At 38.5% G+C, this 27896-nt stretch overlaps 1 protein-coding gene across 1 annotated transcript; it reads right to left on the bottom strand.

Moving 5' to 3' along the window:
- Window positions 1-881: 881 nt before the first annotated feature.
- On the bottom strand, window positions 882-27044 carry COG2 (component of oligomeric golgi complex 2). The gene is made up of 18 exons (XM_069010248.1): window positions 26932-27044; window positions 26223-26384; window positions 25472-25537; window positions 24460-24540; window positions 23739-23842; window positions 22373-22481; window positions 20502-20681; window positions 19399-19523; window positions 17993-18119; window positions 15610-15749; window positions 12354-12415; window positions 10955-11106; window positions 9029-9229; window positions 8164-8236; window positions 6885-7027; window positions 6225-6364; window positions 2898-3078; window positions 882-1316 (listed from the first exon to the last, which is right to left on the bottom strand). Exons 1-18 carry the CDS (start codon window positions 26998-27000, stop codon window positions 1215-1217), a joined length of 2217 nt encoding a protein of 738 aa, XP_068866349.1. The 5' UTR covers window positions 27001-27044; the 3' UTR covers window positions 882-1214.
- Window positions 27045-27896: the final 852 nt, after the last annotated feature.

The following is a 27896-nucleotide window of genomic DNA, read 5'->3' on the forward strand; positions in this document are numbered from 1 at the left end:
CACAGTATGAATGTTCATCACATTCCTTGGGATAGGAGTGGTTATACAAATTACTTCTTGGAAGTCATTATCATTAGCATACGTGCCACTCATGCACTGTGTACCCTGGTGGTCACACTGAGGAAGGCTCCTCTTCTTCCTCAGGGGTCCTTCTGATGAAGGTTAGTAGTCTTCATCACAATGCACTTTTCACCTTTCTTTCCAGAGCATGTGCAGTTCTTCCTTGGCTGATTCAGTGGTTTCTGCGCTCATTTCAAACAAGTTCTGTTCCTCTTATCTTGACAAGGTGCACGGCTAAGGCACATCTTGTTTCTAAGGCTTGTGATTCAAGAGTCAGCAAATGTTATAGTTAACTCGTGCTTACATGAGTTAACTATTGCCCTCTCAGGTGGGCATTCCCACCTGAACCTAAACATATATGAACCCACTGAACTCTTTGTTTTGTGGGCTTCCCCCACCCCCATGGATCAACACTGCAACCATCACTTTGACCAACAAATATCTGGAATTGCAACAATGTTGCAATCTTGTTGCTGGAGCTGTGTGTGGTGATATCTTTCCTCTCCACTATGTACTCATATACTTTCTTTCTTTTCCCTGTATATTTTCCTAAGTGATATCTTTCTACTTTCATATTGTTCTATTTCTATAGACAATAACCAAAACAGCTACATACCTCTTTTCCATTGCAACCAAACTGTTCTAAAATAACATAAATAATCTGATATATATAGATATATCAAAAAACTGGTCATTCAGTGTCCTTTCACTCTAATCAAAAGTTCTGTTAACAAGAACCTCAGTTACTTTGCCTCTGGGGTGGGTTGTAAGACAGCCATCAATCAATACATTTGATTGAAAAACATATGGGACATCAAAAGTTAGGAAGACAATTTATTACATATTATTTTCAACATATAACTTCATTCTTGTACATTTCAAGTTGTACAACAAAAATAAGAAAAACATTTTCCTCTACTTTTATTCTAGAGTAGAAAGTTTAGAACTTTGCTTGCTTTCCATATAATGGATAACTATGATAAATTCTCCATCTTTTGGTGAAGCAAGTTTATCGAGGCAGAATATACACTGATTTGTTGCTCAAGATACATTAGGAAGCACTTCATTGCTCTTTATTTGGTAAAACAAAGAAGAGTTGTCTCTCTTTCTTTTAGGGACATTGTTTATCTTCAATCACATGCTTTCAAAAATATCTAGGATGGTTCCGTTGTGGCCTGATCCTTGGCAGTTAGGACCAGCTCTGCAAGGGCTGAAAAGCTTTTTATGCTGCTTGTTTCCAGTCCCATCTTTTGTACCTAAAAAGATACAGAAAACCCATTAATTTTCTTTAAAACATCAAAAATCACTAATTATTCCACTTCAAACATGTAGTGAAGCCTATGTTTTATCCTGCATTGATGTGCAGTAAAAAACCCAACTGCATATACTGCAAACTATAAAAAATTTGCATCCAACTTTGCTCAGTTAAGTCTCTTCAGTTACTGTAGTGTCTTGCAGAGAAATATTTCACCACCTTCTAGGCAACTTGTAACTAAAGCCAGCTGGAAGTTTTCCAGTGAAGCAGTCAGAAAGAGAAACTTGGCTGTAGTTGGTTTAAATGCATTGATAGCAACTAATTTTTTTTTTTTTTTCAAACTCCAAATGAGGTTTCTGGGCAATACTTTAAAGATCAATATGAATACATCCATGAACAGCCAACAGCACAACAGTGAAACCGTTCCAATAGGCTGCAAGAGCCTATGGTTCTAGCCTTGAACTTCCCGAAAGACAAAAATGACTCTACAACTACAGAGGTTGCAGCAAGTATTTTCTTAGCCAGGAAATCTATTGCTCTGACAACAAGAAAAATATGGCCATAATAAAACTAAGAGTGCAGTGAAGCAGAAAAATCTGGATCTAACTAAAACCATAATGAAGTGACTCTGAAAAGGTGTTTGCTGCTGGAACTCTTTGTAATAGTCACATGTACCAAAACATCTCCTAAATGATTATGAATAATCTGTCCCAGTTCAGCTTAAATTCACACTGCAGTGATGGAAAAGAAAAACAAAAGCTCAACCCCAGGCAAAAACTGACAAATAATAGTTTTTGTTATTAAGATTTCCATAGTTCCACCTAAATCTTCTTTGTGATTAGTCTTGTATCTGAGAAAAGCATCTGCTCACACACAAGCAAATTTAATCTACCTGTTATAATGCGTCAACAGTATCTGCTCATAAACAAGATTGATGACAGCTCCTTGGCAACTAATACTATGGACTCTTAGTTGAAACTTTGTTTATATCTAGATACGATTTTCAGAAATAAAGGAGTACAAAACAGTATGCTTATACATTTTAATGTAGCTACTGCATACATTTTCTTCTTTTATGTTTTGCTATTTAAAATTTCACATTTGGCACTGAAAAGCACTTACAGCACAACAAATCAGGCTGACATCCTCACAGCTCTTGGGAACAGACCCTGACCACGCAGAAAGTCAAGGCTGGAAACACCCCAACCGAAGGCACACAAAAGCAGGGCCATAAAGAAGTTTCTATCAGACCTAATTCAGGGCCCTGCTCTCTGGTCTGTAAACACAGTGTTTCTTCTTAGTGCTTCCAAGCACTAAGCAGTACGTGAATTTTGAATAGTAAGAAAAACAAGCTTTGCATTTGTATAAGAAAGGACAGGAAAGCATGCTAAACTGGTATCTACAGTCACCAAGGTCTCAAATAATCTCCTTTATATAAAGGTGAAAACACAAAGCAAAAACACAAACCCCAAACCCACACCAACAAAGCTTTCAAGACCAAAATCTGAGTCAAGGTTCCCTTTCCTCTTCCACCTCCCTTCCAAAACCATTAATAATAAAAAACTTGTTTCTCATAACTTACTTGTTCACCAAAATACTCAACGTCTAGGGCCAGCTGCAGTCGGATTTTGTTATCATCACTCATGCCCCCATTTGTACCAACAGGATTTGAAGGTGCAGTTCTTCTGGCTTGCTTCAACCTTTTTAGACTCTCTTCCATTTTCTTAACAGAACTGAGCACATCAGATACAGTTTCATAATACCTAAATTAAGGAAGGTTAATGAGAAAGAAAAATTTCCACTTTACAGAACAGCCTGCTTTATACACAGAAGTACATCACTGTCCCTGCTGACCAGTGCCAGAAGGAATGGCTTTCCTTGCAAAGAAACTACTTATTACCATTATCAATTCATCAGTATTTCCATTAATAGTTCCAGAGGTTAATCTGAAGATTACTATTCAGTCTTGAAGACTCCTCATCACAACATTTTTAACTTGTTCAAGATGTTTGTACTCAATAGTGACCAAGGAATGCAACTGCTCAATTTTAAACAGTCAAAATCAGCCCCTCTACAATCAATAGAATACTGAGTAAAACTGCTTTTACAAACAGGACAAGAATAACAGCCTGACAGACCAAAACTCACATATTTAGAGGTAAGTTATGTAAGTGTGTATGAGAGCACGCATGTGCACACCAGTCAGAAATGCCTCTTTCTACAATGAAGAAACTGATTTAAACAGGAGTCTCAAGAAGCTGGCAGGAAAAGTCAGAAGAACACTAATCCTGAATTAGAAATTATATAGATAAAATAAAACACCACTGCCCACACAGTAGGATCCACATTAAAGAAAGCATAGAATCAAACAAAGTACACACATCAACTGCTCAATCAAAGTTCAAGAAGCCTTAAGGACTGAACTCCCATGCCTAAGTGGTAAGGGCATGTCATACAAATTAACAGATGCATAGGACAGTGAGTTAGGAATAAGAAGAGAAAACAGAGTAACAGTGGGAAATTAAAAGATCCTAAGAGAACTTACCAGATTGAGCTATTCTGTAATTTTCTATAAAATCTCTAACTTTCAAAGAGCCCCTCTATGAAAACTATGACTGTAAGAATTAAAAAAGTTGAAAGAATCTTCCTGACAATTACTTTTAAACAAGGAGGCAACAGAAAGCAGACAAGCTCTTTTAAAGGATAATCAGATAGGGATAGCTAAAAAGAAAGTGCTTGCCGGTGCCATGGAAACTTGTTTCACAATACCATTCCATGAAAAGCAAAAGTATTCCACTGAAAGTCAGTCGTGTTCTCTTTTCATATCTGGGTATTTCCTTGTCCCACTCACTTGTGATTAATTCCTACTTCTGCTGTACTCCCAAGTCCTTCTGCCATTTAAGCAAATTTAGCCTCCAGTGATTCTTAACTAGTTTATGCTCTTTTCTGTTTTTTCGTTTGGATGCAAGAATGCATTGTCACTGCAGGAAATTAATTACTTGCATCCGTATTCTCAAGTTTCTTTGACTTGTCTCTTGTCAGTGAGGATAGATATTTTAAAACAAACTAATACACATAGTAGCAACAAACCAGGAAAACAGACTTGAACAGAAAATTCTAAGGAATTAAGAAAACAACTTGTCAGTCTTACAGGTGTTTAACCACTGACACTGTGTTTAACCTAGAACTTAATTCAGTTTTGGTAATGTTAACATGGAAAGTGAAGAACTGCTTTTTTGGGGGGGAAAAAAGCTTTGGCTGGGTCCAAGGAACTATGTAACAGCTACTTTGCGTGGTGTCACCAGATTCACTGAAGCTTTAAAAGCAAGACTAACCAGACAGAGACGTAGAGAGACTGACAAGAATTCATTCTAAGGTATTTTAGCTCAGTAAGCTTGAGTGACTTGAGATTCCAGGAATCTCTGCAGTTCTTCAGCAATGTTACTTAACAAATGCTGTGGGTTAACAATAAGCTTCTTTTTATGCACTAATAAATGACACCAAGCTTGAAAAAAGAGGTTTTGTGCAAAATGAAAGTGACCAGTGCAGTCTAGACCAACCTAAGCATAGCCCTGTCCAAAATACTTAAGAAAAATTTTAAGAACAGTTAGTGAATGTGTAAAATTGTCTTACAATTTTAAGTCTATTCTGAATAACAACAAAAAAAGTGCACATTAATAAATACTTGAGTGGTATTTATACCTGAGAGAGAAGTGGAAGACCAGGGAGGTACAAGCAGGCAAAGAGCAAGAAAGAACTTGTCTCCTGACTATGGTTTAAAACCTCAGTAATATTATGTGGCTAAATCTCAGAAAAAAACCAATCCATGCTCAGAAGCAGTCAACGGACAATATAAAATATGCTAAGAATTATTAGGAAAACCATATAAGGACAGACAGAAATCACATATTATACTTTAACCTGCATGGATTCTTCTGATATGACTATGATATGACTGTCTATGACTAGAAAGGTCAAAAAAAAAAACCCAACAAAGCAAAACTATAAAGATGGGAAAAGGAAAAAAAGCCATCAAAATAGGCTATGGTGACTCTTTAGTTATAGGCAAGGCTAGACATATAAAAAAATTACAGCTAGCACAGAGTAAATTGTCCACAACGCAAGAAGTAGGGGGTATCCTGTGAAATTTTGTGGCAGAACTTTCAAACAAAAACAAGTATTGCTGTCTCATGTTACATGCTTTACTGGCAGAGCTCACAGAATGCAACATCCCTGCTCAGTAGGAATTTAAAATACAGCAGTAAGAATTTAAAATACAGCTAGACAAATGGAAACAAAATCCTTTAAGGAACTTAATGCATATGACTATTCATGTTCAAAAGCCCTCAAGATGCTAACTAGGAAACAGAAGATCTACTAAAGAAAGTGTTGCTTTATGACTGCCTTATTAAAACTGTGAACGATTAGCTCTTTAACAGTTCAAAAAGTCCAAAGTTTTTGGTTTTTTTTAAACCACTAAAAAGTTGGATAATCATTACATACATTAAAAAACTCAAAGGACAGTAGAACTCAAGTTTCTTGAGAATTCAACCAATGTTCATTGAAAATAACATGAGGTTAAGGTCTTCAATTCTGAAACAGAATGCAAATCTTTAGTTCACTGTTGCATTCCCAGAGCTAACCAGTTTTTCCAATGCCCTATCCACCACGTCATGGTTTCCACAGCTCTGAGCAGGAGCCAGGTCTTTGGATTCCCTACACAGCTTTTCAACTGCTGAATACGCAACACCAGAGTAAATCCAAGGAAATATATCCCACCTAAAGAGTGCTATATTTTGGTTTTCTTACAACTGTGTTAATTCATAGTGTTTTGGTTGTTTCCTGTGCCTGTTCAATGGACACTGGGGTTTTTAACGACAGCAAACAACGTTCTGTATGGTTCTCTTACTTTTGTGTGCTTTCAGAGAGAGCACCTTCCAGCCACTGATGAATCATGGGCTGCTTCAAGGTACCTCTGTAGTCATTCTGCAGTCGGTGGAAGGGCTTAAGAGCACTGTCAACATAAGGTGAAGCTTTAGTTGGCACCTCCTGGTAGATGACAGGGAAACAAGTCAGGGAAAAAGAACCAGTCATTTACTTACTAGAAGTATTAACACCCAATTCTAGCACATATACAAAATGCTAAGGCTGTACCTAAGCAAAGAGATACATAAACCATTTAGGACAAGTCAGTGAAGAGATCACATTATACATAGGAAAGGCACCACCACAAAATTATTCAGTAGTGTTCTACAGCATGATATAATACAGAACAAGGTTCAAAATGACCAAAGCTTTTTCAGAGATGCATGTGCCAGCCATTCCTATTACCAGGGTACGATCCTGAATGCTCTTTCTGCTCATGCCGATTCCAGAGAAAGCTGAGCAGACTCAGTGCCCAAAACAGACTATTACACCTTGGTTAAAATACCTACAGCTTTGTACTATACTTCACTAAATTGAAGACGCTGCCATGGGCTCTGTCAAGCAGATACACACAGGCCTGAAGAACTTATAACAATCTCAGCACAGGCCTTTCTGAGATTTGTCATTTGCAAGCAGCACTGACCTTGTTGGTTCTTCTGTATAATCTTGGAACTTCCAGTGCACTCTTCAGGTATGCAAAGGAAGACTCACTGAGATCCTGGATAATCCTGTTATTCAATGTTGGCACACAGGCTGATAGAGAAGTCTTTGAATCTTCCAAGGCTCCTATTAAAGTAAAAATGCTGAAGTTTAAACTGAGCTACCCTGCCCAATCACACACAAATTATGTGAATCCCCTCATCCTCCCAATCTCACTCACGGTCTGGTGTCAAGTACAGGATATGCTTACCAAATAAATACACACCAGCCATTTATAAAACACTGCCAGTAATGCCAATCACTCCTCAGGCAGAAAGACAGATAGAGGGAAGCAAAGACAAGAGGAATAAAGTAACATTCTCCAAGTTCAGAGTTTTTCCAGTATTACCAATGAAGCAAGGGCTTGCACCAAAAGGCTCAGGCCTTCCAAAGAAACAGTGAAATTCTCTCTAAATTCCCTATGGAATGACTGGAATATATTCAACTCAAAGTCGTGATTGGCAATAGACCCATCTACTGAGCAGGGGATGTGCACAAGCTCCTACATCTCTGACAGACTTGGACATCTACCAGTAGTTCTGATTTAGAGATTTAAGTGGAATTCATGATGCAGAACTTCTGGCTATGCTTGCAGACAGGGACTAGTTCACTCATGCTACATGCCTAGATTTAATTATTAAATTAAAAACAAACTCCATATTTCACATAAAGATTCATCAGATGAAAGAAACCAAACAAACGAACCAAAGAAAGCAACCCAAAACCCAAACCAACCCAAAACAAAACCAAACCAAAAACCTAGGAAAAAAAAGGAGGCTAAAATACTGAATCACTTCTACCCTCTGAAGTTAAGGTATTTAACTATGATAACCCTCTGCCTCACATGATTCGTCAGGCCTGAGAGAGAACAGTCATTTCAGAAAAATATTTTAGTTTCAACTGGATAATGGAAACCCTCTTCTTATGTCTTCTTCCCCAATTCTTTCAAAAGTGGGAGGTTAAAGATATTATATGAATCTCCTAGGATAAAGTCCCCACTTTCTGGAGAAAACTCCTAAAAGCACTTTAGACTTACTCAATTTTAATCATTGAACATTTTTCAGACTCAACATGTCTGTTCAAGATTGTTTCTATTTAACAATTTAAACAGAAGGCAAGTTTCATTAAGTATTTTCATCCTAAATAATGAAACTGTAAAAGTTGATTTCATTTGTTTGGCAGAGGGAATTTGGGAGAAAGGGGAAGGAGCTTCTCAGCTTTACCTGCAATGCAAGATATATTCTTGAAGCCAATCATTTCAAGCTTTGGTTTAATCATGTCTAAGATGTCAGGAATCTGAAAAAAACAACCCAAGACTGAGACAGAGACAGTCATGTTATAAACATTTTAATTACTTTTCCTACATCCTGCAGGTTTGAAGTGCATCACAAGACACCTTCAGTTTCCATGGTTTTACTGCATTTCTGGTAAATCAGTACTAGAAGTTTACAATATGCACAGGAATTTAAGCCTACACACTAAATCCTCTACCTTACTATTGTACTCACAGGAAATAATTTAGAACTAACAAAATCCACTTGCAATTTACAACTTCACAAATCACAGAAATTTCAGCCTTACTGAAAATAAATACACAGGAATCATCCCTATTGGAAGAAAATTAACACCATACATCTCTCCTCAAGATTCTGGATCATTAATCAAGTATAATCATAATCATAAAACCTCTTCCAACCTCCAAGACTAAAACCAGCAAACATTTAAAAGAGAAGATAGTATTAAAGCTGAATGTTGCACCACACTCCAAGCTGCAAGAGACTTTACTAGAAAAGGTAAGATCAGCAGAGTGACACTTCACACCAAAAAATTGCAGAAACATATTATTTTAGGGGTTAAGTCCAGCAGCTACCAATAAAAAGAAGTTAAATACCTGAAGTGGTTTCCCTGTAATCTGCCATTTCAAATAAGCACAGAGCAGGACACGTATTTCAGGTATCAGACACCCCAAGTTTTAGCATTTAAGATTACAAAAAGATTATGGTATGTTATTTTAAACAATCTAATGCCCTTACAAGAGGCCAAAAACATAAATGAAGACTCTTTCTAAGTGAAGTCAAAAGCACAAACCCGATCCTGGAGTTTGTCCAGATCTGCAGCAACATGTATCAGCTGAGTACTAGATATAGAAGACAATGGCAGACTTTCTGGAGAAGATCCATTCCCTTGGTCCTCACTGGGGTTGAGACTTAAAGAAGATTCCTTTCTACCAACTGGCACAGGTTTTTTGCTTTCCTTTGTACTCTCACTGGAAATGGGCCTTGCAGAAACCTGAAACATCAAATTGAAACGTGAACTGTAGCAATAGCGAAGGCAGTTAAAGCTGGACAAACTGAAACAGTATACAAAGGATTTCTATGCTCTTAGCATTAAGATGCCACACTTTCAAGGGATATTACCATTCCTAAATTAAATAGATTTTAATATATTTAAAATAAATGTTTAAAAAAATTGAGTGCACTACAAAGTTGAACGATTTGGAAGAAATACGTCACTAAGGTTAGTAGAGGGCAGTCTGGTCCGGCTGTCAAACAACTCCTTTCTCCCAACTCCTCAAGCTCTCTGCTATCAGGCAAGTGTTTCCCTTGACTACTTTGTTTTAACTCTGGTACTTATCAGTACTTTTCATGAGATAATTTAGCTGAGAGAACTAAGTCGCTGAGTCACAAAAGAAATTATAAATGGAGATCTTACTGCTGTCTTCAACTACTGAAGGGGCATGTACAGAGAAGATGGAATCATTTTTCCTTGAGGTACAGTGACAGAGTAAGAGGCAATGGATATGTACTGTAGCAAGAGAAATTCTGATCAAATAGGAGGAAAAAGCAATCAGTCATTGGACCAGGGTTCCCTGGAAAGACTGCAATCACCATCTTTGGATATACTCAAAATTCAACTGCAAGAGGCTCTGAACAACCTCATCTAAGCTGGTCCTGTTTTGAGCAGGAATTGGGACAAGATTACTTCCAGAAATCTCTTCAAATTCCAATTATTCTATTGTGATGTCTCTCTACGGCACAAGAAACAGGGGCTCACTTGTATGGCTGGGGGCAGGCAGCACAAGAGCAAAGCACAATTTCTCTGCTCAGAAGCAGTAATCATTGATGCTGAGTCAGCTGCCCAGGTAGCTTCAGTAAAACCGAAGTTTTACATTCTCAGTACTAAACAACTGATCCAAGTTATATTATTCTTTCGTATTTGAAGGGTTATTTTTCACCTGGCTCTGTTTCACAACCTCATTCCCTCTATCAACAACACACAAACAGAAGAAAACTAAGATTTTGGCTTCTTGTTTCAGTGGCAGAGGCAGCATTAAGCAGTATGAAGTACAGCTTTGACAACCACCAGACAGTAGCACTGCAACAGTACTAGTATTTGTGACTAACCACGTATTTTGCAGTGATACTTTTTGTAAACCAAACTCATGAACTGGTTGAAGGTTAAAAACCATCAAGTTCACAAAAAACTCTTAAAAAGAGGTCATACACTGTTGGAAGCTCAGCGGGACGAGGAGCTCGGGCCCCCGGCGGGGGGAGAGAAAAACACAGTCCAAAACCAATATGGTTGATAAGCGAACTCCGTTTATTAGCAGTCCAAAGGCACTTATATTGTATACCAGCTTGTTAGCTCCTAAGTGGCTTAAAGCTTATCAAGACACATTTCTATTTCTACATAATTGGACTTACATTGGCAAGTTTCCATAGTCCTGTTATGATCAAAAGAATTCAGTGCTCACCTCCCTCGTACACTCCCAGATAGTACAGCTGCAAGTTTTTCACTCCCTCTCTGTTTCTCAGGCCTGCTTGTTATCTTTCACACAGGGACTTTCCCATGGAAAGTTTTCTCACACAGAAGCCTAGAACTTCCAGGCCTATTGCTTGCACAGTTCTTTTATTGATCCCAATAATTCTATTTCCCAACAATACACTTCGCTTCAAAAAGTCTCTTTTTGATGGCCATACCCCATCATCAAGCCCATAAGCAGGCTGCTCTCACCTCACCGATGAACACAGAGTAGCGTGCCAAGATCTGCAGGCTGAGTTTCCACAGGCGATGCGCTAAAAGCGGTAGAAACATCTGATCTGACCAGCACTTCAGAAGACTCGTCCAGACCATGTGAGTGGCCAAGAGACAGAATGAGCTCCCAGCTAGAAATGATTAGGCAACAAAGGTCAAGTTCCTAAGCACATTTTTAAAAGATGCAACATCATTGTAACTGTATTGCCGGAGATTAAAAAAAACAAAGTCTTCCAAAAAGATAGAAATGTATTAAGCATTGCCTGAAACAAACTTAAAATACTATCTTCTCAGTGCTTTAGATTTCACATTCCACTAAGTCTTGCTGTAGCTGTGCAGGCGAAAGCAAGAAATGAGAATCTGCCTGCAATAAAGACAGAAACAGCTTGGCCAAATAATCCACCTCAGGAAATAACATTTCCAAAATAATTTTGGCAGTCTTTTGAAGAAGTTACATTAAATATGCCTGCCAGCCATAACATAATACTCCCTTAGCACTAAACTATTGCTCCTCTCCCAGTTATATGAGATATTTGCTATAAATATTTGTTTTAAACACTGTACAAATATCTATATTTAAACACAGTACTTTTAAAGCAGTTCACACAGTAACATTTTAGAGAATACAATTAGAAAGACAAGGAATGTGTCTGCAAGTTTCAGGCCTATGCCTTGAAGTGGTAAGATTTATATATTTTGTCTCCATTAGGATTTTTTTCTCCTTGTTTTCTTCAGAGAGCACATGTGTATACACACATACAGACATTTATGTGGCTCTTAGCTACCTTCTTCATAAGTACTTACCCTGTCAGCTGAAGTTAGTTCTTCTAATACAATTACAATATGCTTCTAATGCATATACCAGGTTATACCCTTCCACTCTTATTCCCATTCTTCCTGTGCATACCTCCTCATCTCCTCATAAATCAATGTATGTTTTTGGAGCAGACACCAACACTATGAATGACAGCAAGCCTAACTGCTGCCAACAGACAGCCTCTGGCATTTTCACCTCTACATAGTGCTACAACAATTAAGAAAAATATGCTCCAGTAACACAGCACAGCCTGTTCGTTGACACTTAGAGGATGTCAAATGCTAACTTAACTCCTTCTTGCACTGAGGGGATGGTTCTGTCAGTATGTTAATGTCTGCTGCTAAAGAGGGGGTTTTTAGTAAGCAAAGCGATCACTGAACAGAACTCTCACATTGCCATCTCTATAGTCATGTTTTATACTGTTTGATCAGTTAATCAGAAATCAGAAAGCTCATGCGAACCACGGGATGCATGTTACTGAATACTCAAGAGACAGAGTAATCACTGCTACTTATACAACTGATTCCTTTACAGTAAATATTTTTTGCAATAAAAGTTTACCTGGTGCTTCCTCTAGTGTATCTGAAAGTGCTTCTTCTAAGGCCCCTGCGATTTCTCTGAATCTGAGAGAAAGAAAAATTTTGAATATTACAATTCAACAGTTGCTTAAATTGATGCCTAAACATTTTTCAGTGTTTACTTTAGTATTATTTCAATGTGCTATCAATGGATACACACAGATTTTAAATCTGGGGTTATTTTTGCCCAACTTATATTGGAATATAAACCACACCAGCATTCAAACACTTGAAAGAGAACCTTTGACATTCTACAGACACATACAAAGCTTACGCTTTGGGAAATCATAAAAGTCATGGTTGCAAACATTACCAAAATGATAGCTCACAAAGTGACAAGTCCTCAGCTTCCAGGAGGGAAGTTTTTTGTTTTGCTACTGTTTTTAAACTAAAAGCAAACAAACTGACACATACTTGCTTTAACCTTCAGATATGCCATGTGCTACAGGAGCTCTAGCTTTCAACATGTTTGTTAATGAGCAGTAGCATAAGATTTTGCAAACAATTCTGTACCTAATAAAAATCAATAGTTCAATAGTTCCTCACAGGACACCTGGTTTTTAAAAATTCCCCATTTAAAAATATCCCTTTTCTAAAAATTCACCATTCAAAGCAAAAAAAAAAAAAAAAAAAAAGGAAACAAAAAAAAGAAACAAACCAAAATCACACCTCCAAAATTTTTTCAGGTGTAACAGCAAAAGTTATTAAAACCTCTAATACTTTCCATACTTCCATCATTTTAAGCTCCCCTATAGGAAGTTATATTGTCACTGGTTTCCTTTTTTTTGCTTTTACATACATCACAGAAACACAGTAAATCTTTCTATCAAACTTACTAATTACAAACCTGTAGGGCTTCTCTTACAGTCTCCTGTCATTTCCAGATCAGAACAGGGGCCCACCCAGCTTTTCTTGTTCAAACTCCTAATGGACCAAGATGAATGCTTAGCAACTAAACATGTTTGTGAAACAGCTTCAAAACCTCCTTTCTGCCTATGCACTGCTTCCATCAACAGAGTAGTGTCTTTAAGTCTTATGGTGAACAGGATTAGAGAACTGAGTAAGATTTTTAACAATGACAATTTTTGCTGAATACTTCTTACTTAAGAAATAATTTCCCCAGTGTGGGGTTCACTACAGTTCCACAATCAGTTGTACTGACATAACTGAAAGAATGAAACACGGGAAGGAGTTATTGGGGCTTCTTGTGCCAGCACTGCTACAGAAGAAATGCCTGAACATCCATCTGTTCCTTAAAGGATCATTTCTAAAGGTTTTAGTAATGGCTGATTTTTCTGGGTAATTTCTGTAATTGAAAAAAAAAAAAAAAGAAACCCAACAATCTTATAAATGCCTTAGTGTGAGACTACAGTTCAATAAAATTCTTGTATGACTTAAAGGATATTAACACACATCAAGAAAAAGCTTTCCTGATATATATAATTAACATGTTGCATTATTTCACAGTTATGCCCTAAAGACTTCATGGGCACTTCCAAAGTTAGCAGATTACTCCAATATAAAGTAATAATATGGTTAAAGGTGAATAAGGTGCTCTTATCCAACCATTTCTCAAAATAGTACACTATTTAGACTTACAGTAATCTTGGATTAAAGGAAAATGTTTTTTTAAAAGTGTTTTAATCAATCAGAGCTCAGAATACCTAATGGGAAACATTTTTGAAGAGAAATAATATGCTGAAGCTCCATTTCAATTTTATGAGCAAGATTATCAAAGTTTGATCAATTGATCTCCGACTAGAAAAGCTGCACTTGAAACTAAAGGGGCAGACACAGAGACCTATTAATGATATATATCTGTTAAAAGAATCATAATGGCTGCAGTTCCACAGACACTTCTAGTCTGTGCACCCCTGTGTAGTGAATATTCCTCACCCCTTCCCCTAGGCCAGCATGAATATTTGTACAGTTAAGTGCTTTGGGGAAATTGGCTGGAGCTGAACATCAGTCTTTTTTTTTGTACTGAGTAACGATCCTTATCAGTTCACTACAGAACTGCAGGAAGAGATGTGCAAGCAAAAAACCAAACCAGGGTATCAGATGCTGTGACTACTGTTTTACAAAACACCATGGACCACCAAAACACTAAGATCCAGCTCCGAGCCCCATGATCTTGTCACTTATATTAACTCTACCACTCATAAGATTCCTGCAAGGAATTCTTCAGCACAAGGGTAGATTCACCCTGGATTAAAGAAACTGTATAAGTGTGACTATGGCAGTGTTACTGCCAATTACAGAATTGTGCAATATTAAAGGTCACTAAAAAGTGGAAAGGTGATCCAGGTCTAAAATAACCATAAATTTTTCTTCCCCCTCTTTTGGAAATTCTACCTATTTTTATTTATTTATTTTTTAAGAGGATCTCAGAAGGCTTCACACCAAGAGAGATCACACACAGCACACTTGGGACACAGGAGACGTCATCAGTGGTTCTGTTCCTTGCCTGGAGGGTTGCTCTCCAGCCCTACAATGACAGGTAGCCTACACTTTCTAAAAATATAGCTTTACATTCTATTTTGTTCATTAAAATTCTACCATTGCTAGAATTAAAATAGGACTTTCTTAGGTCTCTCTGTTCTCTTCTAGCTGTAAGGTCTATAAAAGGTAATACTACAGGTACATCAGACCTGCTGGTAAAGTAAGCTAGAAGTTATTCCTTAGCTCCTCAGGAATAGGGAATAGTGGGACAATCTTTGGGAAGGCAATGTTACAAGACCCAACACTTTAAAGAGTACATCCTGTGAGACAAAAAAAATATCAGAAACATGGCTAGATCTGAAAAAGCTGCAAGTTCTCAAGGGCTTTAATTCTATATGTCTACACAAAAGATTTCTTCCCTCATAGTAAGTATTCCTCCGAATTTGCACAAGTAGCATTCAATATACAGCTTAGTTTCAGGGACACTGGAGAAAAAGAATTTGAAACAAGAATTGAAGACTTACTTAGATCTGTTCCTGAAAATCTTACGAGTAGCTTATCAAATCTGGTGTAACAACACAGTACATACTGAAGAGTAGCTATGTGTTTTTTGCTAAATTGTTGAAAGATATATAAAACAGTTACTTGACTTAGTAATTCAATTCTTAGTTTGATTTCTACTATGATTTGTTGACAAGTGAAACTTTGAACAACAAGGAGATGTGACCTTAAGCCAGATCATCTTGCTGTGACTAACCTCTACTTTTGAAAGAGAGAATAAAAAAATGCACACCAACCTTATTTGAAAATATACAGGCAAATTCCATTTATTGTTAAAGCTGTGGTAAGAGGGATGAGCTCTTAACCGTTTCACGCTGGCCTGGGAGCCGCACTGTCGTTCAAACTTCCGTACGAAATCCATACTTGTGGTGTACTTCTGCAGGAAGAGAAGGAGCATTTTGATCACACACAGGCTCCCAGAAAACAAGGAAGGTCCCCACCCATTCAGCAGAACTCTTGTCTCACGCTACAACTAAGCTCGAGGTTCAGGATGGGCTCACACTGCCCCTTATCACCGAATCATACAAGGCTAAAATCCTGGACTCAGTGAAACCAAAACCAAATTAACTCGTAGGTGTTACTCTATGGTAACAAAAGCTAGTCCAGGACACTTCTAAAAATTTAAAACTCTCCAAGCAGAACTGATCAGAGATTCATGAGTATTTCTGAGCTCAGTCACTGGGGTGGTGCTGCACAGTACTAACAGAGTCAGGTGCAGGAGGTAAAGGTATACAACCAACACAAATAATCAGGAATGAATACTGCATATTCAAACTTTTCAGCTTTAAACCTATACATAGATACATATGGAAATAAACATGGAGAAAAATACTTTTCTGCATTTCCATCAACCTAGAAAACAGATATGAAAGATTGCGGTCTAAAATCTGTGTGGCATTGCTTGCCTCATCATCAGTGCAAACCTAATTTTAAAGGGCTTTCCCCCCGCTCTTATTCAGAACTATTAGTCTTTAATAGGTATAATAGCATTTTCACACTTGGCATTTCAACCTTGTACTGATTTTTAAGCAAAATATTTTAATGATTTTAAATACTCTGAGTCGCTTAAGTAGTCAAAAGCAGTCTGGAAAGTACTTTGGATTTACTATGTGATTTACCTGAAAGTCATGGGTGGGTGTTGGGTTTTTATGGGGTTTTTTTGATCGTTGGGTGTTTTTTAAATAAACACAATGCCTTTGTTGGCCAGTATCAGTGTAACATAAGACAGCCTTTTAAGCAAACCCAGCTTTTCTGAAGACAAAATACATTCCTGTGTACACCATGCAGCAGAGTACAGCAAAAGCCCAACAAGGCTCACAAACTGCAGGAGTATCCAGGGCATAACGTGAAAGCTTGAATAGTGACTTGAAACTTTATGGTAAATTTAAAATTCTCACGAGGGAGGGGGAACACACTACAGTGTCATTTGCATGGCACTACCACAGCTTTCTTCAACGTCCATGTAATTTGTTTCTTCTTCAGAGACAGCACTGCAAACACTCACAGTCATGCCTACCTGCCTTCAATTATTCAATCTATCTGTACAAAAGTGTTCTTAAATTCCAAGAAAAAAAAAAATCTAAGTGTTTAGTAAAAGCAGTTTTGCAGGAACACATGAAGAATCACATGCCTTATAAACCTCCACCAGCAAGCCAGCATTTCCTTAAGTCATTTGTCCTGATATGCCTAAGATGCCTTACTTCAGACTATCTATCACTGCCTCCCATCTCTTATCTGGAAAATAAAATGTTTCACACTAATCACAAGTCAAATTGCCAGGAATAAAAAAATCCAATTTTTCAGTAATCATGGTTAAACACAAGCAGACAAGACATGAAGAAAAGCGGAAAGCTCATACTTTCTACTTTTGACATACTGTAAAGTACTGCCAGAGCCAATCTTCATACTAGGCCAAGAAATCTATTTCACAATTAGTAAAAGACGATATTTTAGAGACAGAGCAGCACTGCCAATGAAGAAAATGTAAGAGTGACAAGTACTTTAAATTTATTCTTTAATGTATACTTGCTTCATAATTATTTAATGTAAGTTTACATTATTTAATGTAAGCTTGTGATACCAGAGAAATACTACTTCTGTATTCTAAACCTGATGGTGCTGCCTCCAAGTACTTTCAGGTTTTAGGTAACTTGGGTTTATAATCACAACATAATTTGCAGTTGTAAGAAAGCAAAAGCTAAAACAAGCAAGTGAAACAAAGACATTTTTTAATCTTCCCATAGTAAAAAACAAGTTGCAACCCACGTGTTTAATTCACATGACAGCTCTTGTTATACAGAAGTTCCAAACTTGAGTGAACACTGGAGTCATCCACTCCCACCTTCAATTATGTTGCAATTCTACTCCCAAAATGAACATTAATTCATCTGACTAAATGGCGTCCAATAACTCCTGCATGAGCTTTCCTAACAAACTTGAGGGGAGAATTAATTCCTGTGAAAATTGAACCAAGTGGTTTGAGATAACATCCTCTTCCAAGCCATGCAACAACATGAATTTAGACAAAAGCAGCAGAGGGAAAAAAGCTAAAGAACATGACTCACCCAATTCTCATGTGTGTCATGGAAATTAAAAATGGAAAAAATGAAAATTAATTACCTCATGGAACACATCTGGGTTTCCAGGGTTAAACAGTGATGGTAACTGCTCTTCCAAACCGCGTACTATTTCTGGCCACACTGAATTCACTAAGAAATCATACCCAGGAACAATATCTGCTTTTTCACTGAAAAAAATTTGCAATTATTCCATAGTTATAGTTTACCACCAGGCTTCTATTTGGAGGCAGGAATAACTAAAAAACACATGCACTGCATTAGACAAAATGCAATGAAATTTCTTTACATTATTTATGCTGATTCCCTTAAACTGTTTTTCCTTTGAAGACTCCTTATCTGATTCCACAGTCTCAGCAAATCCAAGGTACTTTTTGTAACTCTCAAAGTGTTTAAAAACTTTTGCAAGTATGTACTGGAAAATTAGTACATTTCAGCTGAGAACGCCTATTATTATTGGTATAATTCAAGTTTTAATAGCTCCAAACTTTTAAGACCTACCAAGTAGGAATAATGTGACTAACACAACGAAAAGAAGAACTTTTTCTTAATTGTTCCAAATTGTATTTATACACGAAACTGTGTTTGAAACAAAGGATTAAAAGCTACCTCGATTATGAAAACTTACAGATTGAGAGCAGAAGAGATAAAAGCATTCAATTCCAATTTAGTACACCCCAGTACAAAGTAGAAACATTCCATTATTAAGAAGAACAATTAAAACTTGCTGAGGGATTAAAAGAATTGAAATGTTAGTACAACTTAGGAGTCATAAAAAGCTCAGCAATGGATGACTAATTGGAAAAGTAATTCTGCAGTCCCTAGGGGCTACAGCCATAGTTCTGCTAATTACAGCAGCCTACTATATTAACCATCCTGAAAACAGATGAATAAATGGATACAATTCAGTAGACCTGAATTATTTAAGCTTGAAAACAGGCAATTTAATTGCATAAGGAATTAAGCACTTTTTGAGAAGACGGTGGAAGCACAAATCAATTAAAGCTGTAGTTTTGGTACATGCAATAAATCAGTCAAACCTCTGAGTATCATCCCCACTTCTCTGATGTGCACTAACAACTCAGTAACTTCTGAACTTATATTTTAATAGCTTTTTTATGCTCTTCTCCCTGGATGAAGTGTTCAGTCATATTTAATGGGTTCACAAAACCAAGTTATCTGACACATTGTATTATGAACAGGACTCACTTCTACTAATGAAATACAGGATTGTCGCCTCTGAAGGTCTGGGCCACAGCACCAGCAAAGTCTGTTCACTCTTTTGTTTTGAAAAACACAGGCATGAGATAGAAATCAAACTCGACTATGAATCTTCAGGAAAGGCCAGATAAGTCATTAATGCATGAAAGCCAATAATGCAAAGCATTTCAAAGCATATGATACTTGTTATAACTTCAGTGCAGCTGAGAGAAAGCCTCAGATATTTACCTGGAAATTGCTCCCCCTGTTACTTCACGCAGGAGACGGCAATGATGAGGAACAAACTCCAACAGCCTATTGTACATAGCCTGGAGGCCATTAGGGTGGGATTGCACATACTGTTCCACAATCACCTGCCAGGAACAGCTCAATGTTAAACGCCAGAAAAGTGAATATAAAATATGCTGTAATACAAGACTCACTATAACATCAAATACTGGGATAGTCAGTATATTACTTTTTTTATTATAGCTTCCAAGTATAACTTGCCAGCTTGAATTATTACTTCCTTTAACACAGCGCTCTTAACTGCCAAGACTGGCCCCAAAAATGGGAAGGAGCTCCTTACTTTTAAATGTGAGCCACTGTGTCTGGCTCCCAAACCACTGCTGCATCACTGTCACCTGAAGCAGTCTGTCAAGTTAAACAGGCAACTGGCAAATGCTAATCAAACTCAGAATAAAGCAAAAACTCCTTCTAAATGTAGAGGTGGCTGGTCCAATCCCAAATACAGGCAAGCCAAAGCAAAGAATCTTCTTTGACATTGCTAATGCAATGCAGCTAGCAAAGCAGTTTGTCTGGACATTACCTCACACTCAGTGAAAACGGATAATCTCTGCCATAAAGAGAAGGAAGACAGCAGGAGAAGAACAATAGCTTGTTTCTTGGTATTCTCCCACATGTCTAAACACATTTGCCTCTTGCCACATAAACAAGTGGAATGGGGCAGAAGTGGTGAACGAACAGACCCTGAGAAAACCGAGGGGAAAACGACACGTCCCACACTGTAGCAGTTGTTACAGCACTTAGCAGACACCCGATGAAAACCTGCCCTAAATGGGAGAGGTTTGGTTTTTTGATTCTCTAGCCCAAGAAAAATGTAGGTAATAAAAAGAATCCCAACAGGATATAACTGGAAATTGGTGACAGGCAGGTAAGAGAATTCCTCCATCCTTTTTTTCTTAAACAGCAACAACAAACAAATTGACATTTTGTTGGGGCTCAGTTCTCCTCTCCACAAAGATATTTTGAAGCTGCTAGCAAAAGCTGGAGGTTAACAGGAAAAACAAGCATGTTTGGAAAACAATTGGAATTTTTTTATGTTATCTCACCTCATCTACATAAGGTTTTACAAGCACTTGACCAACTAATGCCTCTGCATCTCGTGTTTTGTCAATTGTTGCGTAAGTGCGTAGACAGTGGCGTATTATGTCAACATTAGAAGTTTGAAGGCCTTCCAAGAGCAGCCCTTCCAGAGACTGCTGCAACATGGCTGTTATTCCAGCTATACGCTACCAGGAGAAAGAAAATACAGTCATAAAAAGCCAAAATCAAAGCCTTGTCATCATTGTTGAAGTAAATTCATCCAGAAGTACCTAAGTCAGCTTTCTATCCTCACTTGAAAAGTACAAAAGTTTTGGTAACTGCCAGTGTTGAATGAACATTAACACAAACTTAATGGGTTACTGATGCTATGTAAGACAGGATTTACTATAATAAGGCTAAAGGCAATTATTTTCTTCTATATGTTGTAAGTTATGTGGTAACTTATCTCAGGTCTGCTTTATCCTGAGGAAATACATCAATAATTGTTCCTTGTTCAACTGAACCAGTATGTGACAATAAACAAAAGATTTACAATAAGTGACCAAGGATAACAATTGTAGCATTTATCTCTCACTGTCAGAGACTAAAAAGACAGTGTGTACCCAGCACTACTTGTCAAATTACCACAAACCGATGACACTGAGTGACACCAGCAAAAACCAAAGCAGTTAGATTCCTTCTGGCTTTGGCCAAACAGCTGCTTCAGTCTACATATATATCCTCCTTTTGGCAAACCATTTTTCCTGATCTCCCGCTACATCTTTTCTGCTAGATCCGAGTCATTGCTACACTTCCTGCAGATATACTCATGGCCCAAGATGGTCCCTTCTGTATTTGAAGGGAGTTCAGCAACACACATTAAGGTAGTCAGTTGAACTATGAATACAGCCAGACAAATTTCTTCTCTGCCTTTTTACATGCTGTATTGTGTCCATCCATTCTAAAATGATTCACAGAATTCGTACTGAACATACAAGGTCAGGAACCCAGTTGCCAACTAGTCATGAAAGCTACATTCTGAAAGCAACAACAGCTACAGGACAGAAGTCCTGGCAAACAGCATTAAGGAAACTACATGATAGATGCTCTCCCACCACATACACTACTCTGCTGCTCACGTTCACTGCTGCTGTTATCCAAGTTTCATAACTCAGTGGCCAGAACAGTCTTGTAAACTATCCATGTAACAACATGATTCCATGGATGTCTGGAGCTGAAACAAGTTTATATTGCCAACAGGCAGAGGTACAAAGTGAAAAACTGCAACTATGAACTACCTTACAAGCTTGAAAGCCATTAAGAATGACACCTTGATGCTAATCAGCTTAAAGCATTACCCTACCTCCATATTCATAACTTTCTTCAAGCACGAGTTTTCATTAATTCCCTCTCCCCACTGAATGAAGAAAAAAATCCCACCAAAACATCAATTAATCTTTTACAGTAGGTAAAACAGTACACTAGGAGATTAGTAATGGCCAGCGTAATTTCATGAGAAGACAAACGTTAATATATTCAAGCCAGCCACTGTGTAGGCACATTCCATTTATATTCTGGTCTGTACACTGCACCTAACAAAACCAATGTAAATCTCTACAGTAAGGCCTCAAAATCAATAAGCAGACAAACTGAAAGACACATTAGGATGACAAAAATGCCTGTCGTATTTCCTACTCTTATTCTCAGTAATTCATCCTAAAGAAGTTAGCAAACAGGGCAAAAATCCCCAGAAAAAGCAATAGTTCTAGTCAATTGATAAAAATGACCCCATGAAACCCATTTTTCTCCATAAATTAATTCAATAAAACTCTGTGGAAACAGGTATTTGTCTTCCAGTTATACTGGTTCTGCTTGACTGTGCAAGTGCAATACTTACTGGTCTCACTTTGTCCAAAAGGGGCATTCCTTTGCTTTGTACTGCATGAAATTGTAGCTGATTAAATTCTGTGGCGATTCTCTCTAAAACTTGTCCAGTTAGAAGTGGACTAGAAGAGAGAGGATATAAAATGAGAATACCCAGTTAGATCCCTTCAAACCAACTCACTTTCATCTGTAACAAGTAGGCAGAGCTCTCCCTCAATTTCAAAATATTTTGAATTCTGATAGGTACTACTATAATTAGTGCAATCACACAATAATGATTTGGAGCACACTACATGATTAGTGAGTTTTGCAGCTCTAACATGAAGTGGGTGAAGCAGAAGCTGAGAGGCACATAAGCTCTTGCCTCAGCAGTCTGAAGCACTTTTTTCTAGATGGCAGTTTTATTATCACATGAAAAGTCAGTCTTAAGGGAGCTCAGAAACTGCACAAGGTGACCTTCACCATCCGGATTTGTTTCTTACTTACCCCTTCTGTCATATAGTAAAACTAATGACAGTTATCTCTAGAGAAATAGTCCTGCTCTTCTCAAGTCCACGCAATCCCAATAATGAGCCAAATTTTCAGCTGATCAAGTATGATCTTAATTGCAAACTTAATTCTGCAAAGTGCCTCAGTTGACTGAAAACATCTGCTTTTGTCCCTCTAGGTATCAACCTACTTTTTGGTCACCTCCCCCCCGCTACCATGTGATCCAGCACACTGAACTGAAGAGACAGTCTCACACTGTGTCTTCCCTCCAGCTTAAATTGTACTTGTGTCCCAGTAGAGCCTTTCCAGTGCATGACTGGTATATCAGTTCCAAAACTGGCTGAAAGACATCTTCCAATCCTCAGCAAAGGCAGAGGAAGAGGTCTGACTGGAATTTGTCGCAAACCTTCCTTGTACCCGAAGTACTAAGTTTGCATTGCATGCCTTCAGGTATTCTTTCAGCAGTCCTTTCACTTACACATAAGCAGGGAAAACAAGAAAAACTCTTTTGTTTGGCTTACAAATGATATTGGAATAAACTGCAAAGAATATTTCAGACATGACAGGATTAGTGACTATAAATAAAACAAAACAAAACAACCCCAAAAAACAACAACAACAAAAAAAACCCTGCACACCAACTTCAAAAGCTTGCTTACTGAAAGCACCACGAGTTATGTGGAACTTTGGAGTCTGAGTTACACATTCTGTGAATGACTGGCTTGCAGAAGACTAAAACCAAGAAAATACTAAAATCACAGTCATTTATTCCATCAGAGTTACATTTCTAAAGACATATCCTAGTGCTTATATCCTCACCTTCAACAACACCATGAAATTAAGTTAGTCCCATCAATTACAAACAAAACTGAACATTATATATTTTTTACCTGTTCCCCTCTAATGAGGACAATTCTTTAGTGCCTTGGGAATGTAGAATCTTCTCAATTTTCTCAACGGACTGAATAACATGAATAAGTCTCAGGACACACATCTGTAATTAAAGAAAGATTTTTCATGTCTAACCCCAATCCCAATTGACATCACCTAAAGAACAGTATTTTGGATGGTTTCTTAGTTCTTTGGTTTTTTTCCGGTGTAAGTTTTCTCCTTTTATTTTAAGACTTGAGTCATGTCTCAGTTGAAGTGTTGCTCACGTAAGTCCATAAAACCCCACAGAAAAATGTTTGTCACAGATGTAGGACAGCTGTTCCTATCCCTGATTTTTTTCAAAGTTAAGCACAAAGACAAATGTTAGTGTGTCGCCCACCCATAAAAATTAAACAGCTATACTTCAATTCCATTCATAGTAACTAAGTTTATATACCACTTTAGCCAGAAACAAGAATAACTACAACTTTAAAAAAAATCCAATCAAACCAAACATATGTTTTGGGCAACTACAGTAAAACACAGATTTATGATCAACTAGACACTGTAAAATATAAAGCCTGTCAACCAAAATGTCAATATATTTTACAAGTACAAAATCCTGCACAGTGTGCATCTAGACAGCCTAAAACCTTCTAAATTTCATTTTCTCTGAGTTAATGGCAAAACCAAAGTCATCTTAGGGGTGATCTTTCAAAGGTATTAATTTATCTGTTGTACCTTTTTTCTTCTAATATCTTCTTGTTTAGTCATCCGGTCATCCACCGCTTGAATTCCTTCACTGACACATGACTTAAGACTCTGTGAGAGAAAAAGTCAGTATGTAAAGCTTCCTTCCATTTAAGGTTTGAAAAAAACCCTAAAAAATAATCTAAACTTAAAACAAGACACAGATTAATAATAATATGGGACTAATTAAAGCTACAGTACATCAGTTATACTCTAAGTGAAAAAGCTATAAATACAACCAAATAATTGAAAGTAGAACCTGCTCCTTAGGTATTGCCACTGCAAACACAATTATTTCCACCAGAAGTGTTCTTTTAGTACCTTAGAGAGACAAATGATCTTTGCCTAAAAACAGGCAATAAATCCACTATGCTTTTACGTCTTGCAACTGAAGCTATAAATCAGTTTAAAAGAGTATTTTTCATATAATAAGGATTTCTCTATGCTAACTGGACCCTGTTTTCTGTTTTAGACATGAAGGGTGCGATATTTTGAAGGCACATTTATGCAGCAAGCATCCCTCTGAACTGGCTGCTATGATGGTCAAAATTTGCCTCTTCCTATAAATACCAAGTCAGTGTGGAAGAGCCAGAATAAGATCCACCTTCAAGAGGGTGATGTTTTATGGTTAAATCACAGACTGAGAAAGTAAGTCCATAACGGGAGTGTGTTACATCTGAATTTTCTACTACCATCTTTAAGTTATTCAAATATTAAAACAGTGTCAAGACATCTCCACAGACTTTTCCAGCAAGAGTCTATTCACTTGTCATGCTCACAAAATTCTTTATCTCTTGGTTGAAATGCACTATAGGAAACATAAATTTACTGCACCTACAACTGCTTGAAAACACAATGCTTCTCCTACTAGCAATCTAAGTCACAAATTTTCAAAGAGAAGTTTATTATAACAAATATTAACTTGAGTAGAAGACATTCCATACGTCCTATGAAAGTGAGCTGAAGTTTACCAAGCTGTCTACAATGATTGTTTTGAACATACCATAACTTCTTCCTTTAACTGTCCCAAGGGTACTGAAAGCTGATTGAGAGCCTTGTCCATGCCAACCTAAAGAAATTACCACAAACACATTTATTACTTTTTTTATAAGTTCATATGTGAATTACTGAAAAAGCCTATCATTTTACAGATACTAAAAGAGAACTGAGAAAACATATCTTCCTTTATAATTTCCAGTTTTAAATTCAGTGCAAAAACTTGTTATCTCAAATACAGGCAAAAAGATATGAGACTGCTTTCACACAAAGCCAAATGATAAACAGAATCTATGGGAATTTTTCCTCTGAAAAATATGCTAAGTCTCAGTCTTTGAACCTGTATAATTGGGACGATTACAATTTTTAGACACAAAGTTGGGTTTTTTTAAAAGATATTTTGACTATATAAAAAGTTTAAAGACTCCTAAAAGAATCCTTCAGAACAGCCTTAATTGTATCATTGCTATTCTATTTTAATAACTTATTTCCTTCAATTTTAAAAGTGCTGACAGTTTGAAACAAAGTTTGCCCTGAGTCTAACTCCCTAACAAATCAGCTTTTCAAGACAAAATGCATACATCTAAAGCATTTACTACAGGCCAAGAGCAATTCTGTACAGCAGCTAAGTTCTACAGGAATGGTGTCTCAGTGCAAGGGGTCACAGTTTAAGATGCCTTAAATTGTAAAATGCCAAAATAAAAATCCCGCTGAACCACATTAAGCCTGACCTACACAGTACAACTAGTAACACTTACTAGATTTGTTGAGAGATTAACAAAATCTGCATAGTCCTTATTTATGAGTTCTACCATAGCAGTTTTAAGGAGTTTGTAATAGAGCTCCAGATCCTCTCTGAGCTCTTCCAGCTGCACACGTTTCCTGCAGTCTGACACAAAATGATCAACATCAAAATCCGCCTGGAAGTGAAAGAGGAAAGAGAAGAGTATGTAAGTAAACAGTTCACACAAGGAACACACCCAAAATAAAGTATTCCGTACGCCTGTGAGTTGACCAAACTAAACCTCTAAGAGGCTTCTTAACGCAGTAGTTTCCAATGTTCCAAACTCTCGGTTTTTAGGCTCAAAAGCACAGCGAGTCGTAGGGCTAAGTACCTAGTGACCAGCTCTCCTAAATACAGGAGAATTAAAAAACAAACCACAAAACAGCAGCCAAAAGTCGAAATTCAGTACTGAGAACTACTCCAAGCTCTCCAAGCAGTGAGGCCTTTCGGTCCTGCCAGTCTCAGAGCCCAGCCCTGCCTGCACACGGCCGCATCCCGGATCCCCCTGTCAGTGACATCCTCGGCGCTTCTCGCAGCCCCCAGCCGGGAGATGGGCCGTGGCGGAGCTGTAAAAACCCGACCCAGGCTCTGGGCCCCTCTCTCCCGCAGGGAGCCCGCCTCCCCCATCCTCAGGAGGCTCCTCGCCCCTCCGCAACCCTCCAGCCTCGGCGGCCCCCGCGCACCTTCATGAACTCGTCCTTATCGAAGCAGAGGTTCTCGGGGCCCCGCGGCAGGTTCATCCTGGCCTCCATGCCGGGCCCGGCGCGCGCGGCGGCCGCACCGCCCCCTCGGCCAGCGCGGCACCGCCGAGGCGCGGCCGCCGCCGCAGCGCCCCCTGGAGGGCTCCGGGCGGCCCTGCGGGAGGGGGTCCCGGCGGGCGGCAGGGGGCTAAAGCCGGCCTGGGCAGGCACTGCGGGGGACGGCAGAGAGTCACAGGATCGAGTAGGTTGGAAAACGCCTCTGAGATCATCGAGCTCAACCGGTGACTGAACACCACTATGTCAATTACATTGTGACATTGAGTGCCACGTCCAGTCTTTTCTTAAACACCTCCGGGGACCGTGACTCCACCACTTCCCTAGGCAGCCCATTCCAATGTTTAAGCACCCTTTCTGTGAAGAAAATCCTTCTAATGTCCAACCTACACCTTTCCTGGCGCAGCTTGAGGCCACTTGTCCCTTTCCTCGTTATGGGAGAAGAGACCGACCCCCACCTGGCCACGAACTCCTTTCAGGCGGTTGTAGAGAGCAGTGAGGTCCGCCCTGAGACTCCTTTTCTCCAGGCTAAACACCTCGAGCTCCCTCAGCTGATTCTCACAGGACTTACACTCCAGACCTTTCACCAGCTCCATCACCCTTCTCCGGACACGCTCCAGCATCTCAATGTCCTTCCTGAACAGATGAGCCCAGAACTGGTCACTGAACTCACCAGTGCTGAGTCCAGGGGAGCAGTCACCGCCCCGGTCCTGCCAGACACACTACTGGTGACAGAGGCCAGGATGCCATTGGCCTTCTTGGCCACCCGGGCACATGCTGGCTCATGTTCTGCTGCTGTCAACCAGCACCACCAGGTCCCCCTCCAGTGGGCCTCTTTCCAGCCACTTTTCCCCCAGCCTGTGGCACTGCATGGGGTTGTTGTGGCCAAAGTG

Source organism: Aphelocoma coerulescens, chromosome 3, assembly GCF_041296385.1.
Source record: "Aphelocoma coerulescens isolate FSJ_1873_10779 chromosome 3, UR_Acoe_1.0, whole genome shotgun sequence".
Taxonomy (NCBI): Eukaryota; Metazoa; Chordata; class Aves; order Passeriformes; family Corvidae; genus Aphelocoma; species Aphelocoma coerulescens.